The sequence below is a fragment of the Glandiceps talaboti genome, chromosome 17, assembly GCF_964340395.1.
Source record: "Glandiceps talaboti chromosome 17, keGlaTala1.1, whole genome shotgun sequence".
In the NCBI taxonomy this organism is placed as follows: domain Eukaryota; kingdom Metazoa; phylum Hemichordata; class Enteropneusta; family Spengelidae; genus Glandiceps; species Glandiceps talaboti.
Window position 1 is genome coordinate 23,608,224 of NC_135565.1, and position 10,475 is coordinate 23,618,698.

General features: G+C 34.2%; 1 protein-coding gene across 1 annotated transcript; it reads right to left on the reverse strand.

Annotated features, from left to right (window-relative positions):
• Positions 1-2,119: 2,119 nt before the first annotated feature.
• On the reverse strand, positions 2,120-8,449 carry LOC144448020 (mitochondrial disaggregase-like). Its single transcript, XM_078138169.1, has 2 exons — positions 8,310-8,449; positions 2,120-5,596 (listed from the first exon to the last, which is right to left on the reverse strand). Exons 1-2 carry the CDS (start codon positions 8,323-8,325, stop codon positions 4,770-4,772), a joined length of 843 nt encoding a protein of 280 aa, XP_077994295.1. The 5' UTR covers positions 8,326-8,449; the 3' UTR covers positions 2,120-4,769.
• Positions 8,450-10,475: the final 2,026 nt, after the last annotated feature.

Genomic DNA, 10,475 nt, shown 5'->3' on the forward strand with positions numbered 1-10,475 from the left:
GCATACATAGGCATAAGATGAACAATATATATTCATGACTATCTAAAGGTAATAAGCACTTAGGAGTCAGGAATAATTATTGTTCATCTAATGGGACTTACCCAGCATACATAGGCATAAGGTGAACAATATATATTCATGTCTATCTAAAGGTAATAAGCACTTAGGAGTTAGGGATATTCACTGTGCATCTAATAAATGTGTATGTCTACTAAGTCCCATTCGGAAATTGTGGACAACTGTGAGACCAATAGATGTGAAATATATTTTCAATTTAGTGGTTTTTCACAATCATGCAAAATTTGTGATTTGAACTCATGAAATGACTCTCCAGAACACACAATTTATGAAAGTACATTTATTTCCTGGAGTGGCATTCCTCTTTAAGTATCATATGTAAGATATTAGAGAAGTTTCTTCTTTATGTCTATAGTTGTGATGACTCAAATACACTAAACATATAAATATGAATAATGTATAAAATACGAATAACAAAATACGAATAATTTTGCAATTTTTTCTTTCAAAGTGACATGCTTGCAATAACACAAAACACACAAGGAAGTTCTCATTTAATGGTATATCTTTAATTGCAAAATAAAATGTTACTGATAATGTATATTAATCACACACTGATTATGTGAGGAGACTGTAGTATCACTTGTTGGGCATGCTAAAACTAATTCTTAAGTACAAACAGTATATATGAAATATGAGAGCCATGTAAAACTTTTTCAGTGCAAAATGGGATGAAGACATGAGCGCAAGTCAGTGCTCCTTACGGTAGTTTGAATTTCCCGCATATGTATTTATTACCCATAACCCCTTTATATAGGGGACCCCTGCATTTAAAATGAACAGTGATGTATTGGCCATATTATCACATTATTTAAAGGATTATGTTTATCCCAGGTTCTATCATTAGCATTAGCCTATCAATGGCACCATACGGATTAGGTACATGTAGGCTTATTGTTTAGTTTTGGTCCAACTTTTCTATAGCTCTGTCAGACAACAATTTTGTATGCATAAATTTTAATCCTAATCAGAACTGGGATGTAACATTTAGTTTTAATGATCCATTTGCATAATTAATGGTTTTAGTAATTATGCTATATCATAAGAATGCATGCTGCAAACTCAACATGATATGGTACATATATTGACTATAACACATTCCATGTGCCATAACTATATAATGTAGCTTTTAGTTTTAATGACTCACTTGCATAATTAATAACTTTCAGTAATTAGGCTAATGTGCCACCTTTCAAATTCAATATAATTTGATGCATACTTCAAACATAACTACTCACAAATGTTCTGAAAAGTTTATTAATGTAGCTTTTAGTATTAGTTTGCATAATTAATGATTTTCAGAAAATGCACACTTCAAAATTCAATATAATTTAGTACATACTTCAAACATAACTAATCACATGCTCTGAAAGACTTGGTGATGTAGCTTTTAGTTTCAATGACTCATATGCATAATTAACAATTTCAGTAATTAGGCTATATCTTACAAATACAATCTTCAAATTCAATCAAATTTGGTACATTCTTCAAACATGATTATTCGCATACATTATGTTGCATTCCAACAATTATTGTGTTTAGAAATGAAAATCTAAAGACTTTGCCCTTACGGAAGGGAAGGCATTCAGTTTAAATCCGGTTATTATTATTACTATTATTGATGATGTAGTCGTATGTACTGCAATGCATCATGGAACCAGAAAATTGAGTATGGTTCAAATTGGCTGCATTATTTTAGTAATGGTAATGTACAGATGTATAGATACATGACTTACCACACAGAAAGTTTATCAACATTCCCTTAGTTTGTTGTTGTATTGAGAACAGAGATCGCACACTTATCCTTTTAGTCTACATACATACATACATGCATGCATACATACATACATACATACATACATACATACATACATACATACATACATGCACACACACATACATGCACACACACATACATACATACATACATACACATAGATACATACATAGATATATACATACATACACACACATACATACATACATACATACATACATACATACATACATACATACATACATACCCATTCCTTTCAAAATCTTCATGTGTATTGCTAACAAATTTGTGTCATATCAAATACAAAATAACCATATATGAAAAACTTTCATAAATACAAATCTATTCAAACTTGAATAATATCTAGCAAATTATAATTTTACATCAAAAACAAAACTGAAACTCAAGCATAACAAGAAATAATAAACTGGTCACAAATCTTAAATCATCAATTTATCTCAATATCAATGTTAAAGTGCACTAGCTGCAATTGGAAGGTTTTTTAAAACTGTTTTGTTAAATGCAATGACCTTAATTGTAATATCATACACTCCCGTACAGTATTGAATAACCTGTGGGTAAATGTATTTGTGTAGCAGTACACATACTCTGGTGTGCCATATCCAAGAAAATTGATTTTTTGTGTCTGCACCTATAAATCAGTACCACAACAAATCACAATTTCAACTTATTACTATACTTACTACATGTATTGGTAAAATGATCTCTAATTGACATGTTTTGTATAATGTGTAATAACTGGTGTTTAATAATGCTTAGTGAACATATTTTTGGTTGTCTGGTCATAAAAAAATATACATCAGTGACAGTTAGTACAGTAAATGCAGCTTAATTCCTACTGGTTTCTTTGGATTTCTTGATATCTATCAGTTAGTGGCAAATTCTACGCTAAATATTGTATATGAATCCTATGATTTCACACTTAGTCATTAGTGCATTCACCTTTAGGTATGCATGGTTCAAATATTATGAAAAACAAAGATTTAATGTAGCTGAACAAGAACTCTATCACAGTTACTTCAATATTGTGTGTACAGATTTGATACTAATGATAGGTGTGTTTATCACTGAATTAAGTTGTTGTACATTTTACATATTTTATGCATGTTTACACTGTCTATATATTGTGTATAATGTATTCTACACTATATTATGAGATACTTGATATGATGAAGATCAGGTACGAACATAAAATCAATCAGACCATATGTATATATTTTGTGTCTATCACAGCAACTTTTGATACATTTTATCTTACAACGAATACAAATTAACATCACTCTCATGTGTCCACACAGGGAAAGTGATGTACAATTTATAATTTTGCATGTATATGTTACATCAGTATATATCAGTGTCTGTAGTTTGTGAATATAAATCCTTACAAAAGTCATTGCTGTGGACAGAATGAACATCATATGGCCAAATTGGCTTTCTATACTCACCTTACTTTCACAGTAAATGTTCTTGCAAACAAAAGTCACTGGAGTCTATTATTTATGCACTCTGACAAAAGTGACTGGAGTCTCTTAATTATGCACTCTGACAAACTGTAATTCATTATGTCAAACTTTCCATTTGTAAATTGTAGTTCTACCATCAACAAGGAAAAAATATTATATTTCTACTCTCTAGTTCTAGGAAGGTAGAAAACTATGTAAGGCACATGTACATGTAGTAAAGAAACTTGTCAAAGGCACAAAGTCTTCCCTAGAAGACTTGAGTACATAATGTTCCTGGCATTTCTGTAAAACAGTCAACTGTCAGCAGTCGAGTTCAATAATGTGAAAGACACATCTGTATGTGTATACAAATAAATGTACAGTATTAAATATAAAGTCATGTAAAGTTACGTAAGTTTTTACTAAATTTAAAATGACATAGGCAACAGCTTATGCAGGAGCTTTCCACTAGATTTCCATGAGATTTACACTGGTTCCTTGTGCATTTGTTCCTCATGAAATTTATTCTAATGTGTTAATTTCCATTTTTATAATTCAAATAAACTACTCTTGGCGTACATAAATCTGGACTCTTTTGACGTAGTTAAGCTTTTTCATCTGAAAGCTACTCTCATTGTTTTTTTATCTAAATATATCAGAAAGTGTTTTTTTCAATTCAACGTTTAATAAATAAACATTCTTAATGAATGACACCTGTCTTGTTCTACACCATATAAAGTAACTTACAGTATTACTTAATGAGATATTGCTGAATTTGAAAATAGTGTGACCTTCCAGATAAATAAAACCATTGTGAGTTGTGAGTTTTGTCTCCTTCAAATTTCAATTTCTCACTTATTTTACATGGTGTTTTGCTGACAAATAGTTTCAGTTAAAGTCATACAGATGGTTGAACCATAGACCTGGGTGGAGGGTCTATGGTTGAACTGGGTCTAGTTTGATAATACAGCTACATTGTATCATCAAATGATAGGTTGTCTTGTCTACCAAAAATGTGATATGTTCTTAGATCAGATGTCTGATGTTTTCAAGAGTTAATCACACTTTTCAAATTGACTGCTTCAATTTCATGACAAATCAAATGCATGAATATATGATACATGTCTGTTCTCAGATCAGACTTCTAATCACACACATTATGTAAATGATTGCCTGTGTAGTCTGAGCATTGGACAAAGTTGAAAAACATGAATGTTAATGGGCATATTATCAGTGGTATTCCAAATTCAATATTGAATGTTATCAGTGGTAGTCCAATATTGAATGTTATCAGTGGTAGTCCAATATTAAATGTTATCAGTGGTAGTCCAATATTGAATGTTATCAGTGGTAGTCCAGTATTGAATGTTATCAGTGATAGTCCAATATTGAATGTCACCCGTTGATATATTCTCAGATCCTAAATCTGATGTTTTCAATTACTAACCATGCTATGTTTGTACATTGCTGAGAAAATCACTGATTTCACCATGTCCTTCTTCCTGTGCATAATCAACTGGAGTACGTCCATTGTTATTTTGTGCACTAGGATGAGCACCGTATTCCAACAAAGTCTTACATACAGGCAAACTACCGTACAAAGCAGCCATATGCAAAGCAGTACAACCATCATAATTCATTGTGTTAACATCAATATACTGATCAGTCTCAAGTAAATATTTCACCACTTCTTGTTGTCCCCATCTGGCTGCACGAATAATCATTGTATCACCCCAGTCATTTCTTTGATTCCGATCAGCACCATGCTGAATCAGGACTTTGGCAGCTTCGAGTTTGCCACTAACGCATGCTGTATACAGAGGTGTGTTACCATAGAGACCTAGAATATCAACATTGTACATGTTTTGACACAATACTTGTACTTTCTGTACATTACCATCCCTGGCAGCAATATGGAGCTCTGTCAGACCATCCTCAAACATTTTATGGATTTTCAATTTCTGCAAGACTACTTTGTTCTTCAGTTTTTCTGCTATGTCGATTGCTGTCATGCCACAGAAACTATCTGACTCTGGTCCAGCTTTGAGATTGATAAGTTGACCATAGTTACACAAAGAATATAGTGGAGCTACTAGTTTGTATTTATTAAAGATAGCAACCTGGTGTATGTAATGCAATCCTTTCCTCGTTGCCATTGGATCAGACTTTTTAAGCAGTTCTGCCATCTTATAACCATTGCTGTACTGAATAGCTGTAAATATTTGATCCACTATAGAATCAGATTTCCCTTTGAAACCAGCATGGAAATGCACTGCTCCTGTATTGAATGAGAATCAAAAAGTAATTGGATACAAACAAGTCAACAATGTTTTCTTTCTCAAAAAAAATGAAAATGAAAATACACAATGCAGATGACATAATTGTTACAATAGTTGTAATAAGCAGTTAAAATTGTATCCAAATAAGAAGGGGTACAAAACAAGCAAGTACAACATCAAACAGCGCTATTATTATGTTGGGGTCTTCTATAAATTTACAATTTCCTACTTAGTAATTACTATATATATGACTTCTTACTATCAAAATATAAAATTTGGAAAGATACTATGTGTAGGGAATCAGTGTGTGAAACAATGACATCCCTTATAAAAAGTATCCTCATACATAACACACAACCATCATCTGGGTCTTGCCATGTAATGTGCTTGAAGTGTCCAAGAAGATGGTCAATGAAGATGCATCAATATCTATCTATCCTGTACTGTGTGAAGTTCTTTGTAAATATTTATTCATATAACCTTGAGGCTGCACGGATTACAATTAAAGTGGCACAAGCTGAGTGTGTAAGCATATTAGGCCAAAACAAATATATCTGGTTCTGGTCAGCGCGCGCGTGCCCTGAATACCCTTCGCTTAGATCCTTTTTTTCCGATAATTTTTGCTTTCCCGTTCCTTATTTATTCCTGATATCAGGAGAACAAGCAGCTGAAATCTACCCTACATGCCAAGACTGCTTAAATACAAAGCCTAAACTGCTTCGAAGAAAAAGGAAGTTTTTCAAGAGATAAATATGATAGAACAGAGTATGTAAAGTGTCAAAAAAAATGTGTATTTACTAATTTGCCCCCCCCCAAAAAAAAAAATAAATAGGAAAAAAAAATTCGCGTCGTTACACCACTTTAGAAAGTTTACCCTAACCAGAACCAGAAATTTTTTTTTTTGGCCTTACAAAGTGAAAGCACATCCCAGTATATTGCATATATTGTTAATGTTGATGCATGTCTTCTATAACATTCTAATTGTCTTCTGGTATTGTAATAGAACAATTGATTGTATTCTATAACATTCCAATTGTCTTCTGGCATTGTAATAGAACAATTGATTGCATAGTGGGGATTTCCAGGACATTGAGATTGTGTTTTTAATAATCTTTTGTAGCAGAGAACTCAATTACCCTAAAAGGGACTCAATAAAGTTTTATCTTATCTTATCTTATCTTATCTTATAAGTTATCTTATCTTATCTTATCTTGATACCAGGTTAGAGTTCAGTCAATTGTGGCATGCTTCTGTATGTACAGTATACACTCTCTCAACAGTCCTAAGAGCTTTGCATATGGCTAAAACTTGGGTTGTTTTGTATGTACTGATATCTACTGCAAAATTGTACTTGAATATCCCAGTACTGTATGCCCTCATCGATCACATGATAGGGGTAACCTTTCGTTGATGTGTTAGTGTGATGCTCGTGTCAACGTGAAGCCCGGCGCATGAGGAGGCTCTGAGGACTATTGAGAGAGTACTGCAAGTACCTTTTAAATATGCAGGAAACACTAAACCCAAATATGTATAAACTCAGCTTGTGCCCCTTTAAGACCCTATTAATGCTATATTGGCATAGGTGTGTGGCAAGAATGTAGAACAGTGGACTGACTGTATATCAATTAATACATGTAGATACATTACATTTGTATTCATGCTAGGGAGTTAGTTTTAGGACTAGGTGATAGGAATGGAGGGTTTGACTCCCTAGTGTAGTCCTCAGTTTGTATCTTCTGCAATGAGTAGACACCATTCTACATGTCCAACAGAATTATTTGTATCTGGTATTTTATGGTATTTTCAATGGGATATTTCCTGTCTCACAAACCATATTTAATCATTGGACATTAAGGGAACAAGACTAACTTATATGCAATTGTGAATTACAGGATGGTAAACCCAGTTTCTAGGAACAGACAATGTATATTAAACTCTGATTGGTTAGGGTAAGTGAATGGGTATTCCCCTTCTCAATCCCTCGGGGCCATAGTTCATCGAGATATAGTTGTTGTCACAGTTCCCTAGCTCTATTGATCCCCATCCCTGTTGCCACCATTTATGCATTATATCCTGGTTGCAACTTTATCACAAAATAGAGGTAAAACTACGGGAAGGTGACATAGCAGATGTGAACTCTGCTGTCAAAGTTGCAAGGTGACCGTGGCAATTCAGTCAAGGCATGTATCATTATGCCTGGAACCATGGATTTATTAGGCACCCACGTGTCACTTATCTAGTTCTTTTGCACTTACTGTCAATACAAGTTGTTGACGGTAGCAAAAACCATAGCAAAATATTGTCACATTAGATACTGCAACCAGTACGTCCTACACGTAAGTTTATGTAATAGCTCTGGATACTGCTATTATGACGTCGCCACTCGGACTTGTACATCCAGTGGTCTGACAGTATGTAGTGAATGATGGTGCCATGACACTGTGACACGTGAGAGTGACTATGACGTTGTAGGGTGTGTTAAGTCCGAGTATCGACGTTACCGTAGCGTATTATCCAGAGCTATAAGTTGAAGTGGACACAAGTAATATCATTTCCAAAAACTCTGTTACGAAGCGTTACTGTTATATACAGTTTAATAGTTCGGCAGATCTACAATATCTTGCGGTCTTGTTCACGTTGTTATCGGAGCACAGTTATTACTATTTTACCGTCGTCAAGCTAAAAATAATTCAAAGAATGACAAATTCTTACCCAGAACTGTATCCATGTTCGCTATCTCCGACAGATAACAGCGAAATGTCAGTTATTCAAACGTCTGCGTCAAAACGTTGCCAAGAGTCCATCACAGTCATGTCATCTTTCTCTGTGTAGTGGTCAGCGCTGTGCGTGTGGGAAATACCGGAAGTGCGTAACAAAGTGTAGTCATGTGACCTACGGAGATTCCGTAGATAAAAACAGGGATAACCAGAATGCCTTCGGTAAGGGTAGAGTCTTGCAATTTCATGATTTATGCAAGAAATTTAGCTCTATATCTGTGATTCGTCAAGTCCCAATGAAAGTTAGGTGTCAAAAATGTTGTCGAAATGCCCACCTCGAAATTTTCTTCGTAGGCAAGGCTTGGTCTATATTCTATATTTTGACCACACACATTTGGGTATCAACTGGTGGTGGAAGGTCTATGATTCAATGAATGAATCGGAATGAATGGTTAATTAATAAACCCCACCTAGTATTTCACGCCGACCCCAAACTTTTTTTTTTTACATATTCGAAATAATATAATCGCGAAAATTGTGAAGTCTCGCAAGAAATAGTGGATGGGAAAACTGACATCAACTGAAAAAGACAATATAAAACTATTCTTCCAATCTGTAATGGCTGTACATCTGATGAGAAGAAACCAATAACACAGAGACCATGTGATGGGAAGAAACCAATAACAGAGACCACGTGATGGGAAGAAACCAATAACACAGAGACCATATGGAAAACATAAGGGATGATAGCATAATGTCACACAAGCTAAGCGAACTTCGTTCGTCGGTGGGGGGGGGGGGGGGGTCTGTCATTATTGCGATTGATGAACTTCATTTTCGTACTTCTAACCACATTTCAACGGAGATCTTCAGCTTTTGTATTTACTACTCTGGTGCTGGGTTTCTGTTGGTATTTTTAATGATCTTAAATGTGGTCATGTTTTTACAATCATGGCAACACGGTAACAATCATAATCGATTACTCCCCTGAATTCGATTGTGGACACTTGTATGTATGTATGTATGTATGTATGTATGTATGTATGTATGTATGTATGTATGTATGTATGTATGTATGTATGTATGTATGGATGTATGGATGTATGTATGCAGATTGATACTCGCCGAGATATATATATATATATATATATATATATATATATATATATATATATATATATATATATATATATATATATACCTACGTAACCTATTCTCTATTCTAAAATTGAGTGTAATCAGAAACACACATTTTTAGTTAGGCTTAATCAAAGATGGTCAAATTGCATTTCGGCTTGGCACGAGCACATGTGGACAAAACGACAGTTGGTAGTGTAGTTCATATACAGTATAGTTATCATTTACACCTCCACTCTCAGTTATTAGTTAGAAACCATGTTGGCATCGATATCCAGACTCTATAGTTGGCTCAGATAGGGACGAAGAGAAATACGCAATGTGGGCAAATTTCTTCCTTATCTCTCACCTTACTCAAAAATCAGAATCAGTGGGAGTGATTTTGATATAATGGATTAATCTTTTATTAATTGAATTAATTAACATCAATAAGTTAACAGATCATTAAAATATCAAAACATTAAAATATATATAAAAAATATTCATAATTTGTTTTCATTCACACCTAGATTCAAATACTATCATAATTTAAAGCGATTGACAACGAGAAAGCATTAAATTAAAGCGAACGAAAACCTAACTTTGGCGTCGTGATGAAATCACAAATGGTGACAATGTTAATTATTTCCCAATAAATACAAACTCGGAAATACAAAACCTGAGTCTTATTTCCAAATGATTTTCAGTCAGGAAGTCGTTATTTTTTTTGAGGTCATCTTTCCATTGGTGTGACAACTTCAGTGCCTCAGATGCATGTCCTTCTGTCTGTAGATCTGAGGCTGCAAGCAGTTCATCTAATACAATAAGTATTTGTCTTATTCTATTACTAGAGCGAGAGAGAGAGAGAGAGCGAGAGAGAGAGAGAGAGAGAGAGAGAGAGAGAGAGAGAGAGGAGAGAGAGAGAGAGAGAGAGAGAGAGAGAGAGAGAGAGAGCGAGAGAGAGAGAGAGAGTGAGAGAGAGAGAGAGAGAGAGAGAGAGCGAGAGAGTGAGAGAGAGAGAGAGAGCGAGAGAGAGATATAACAT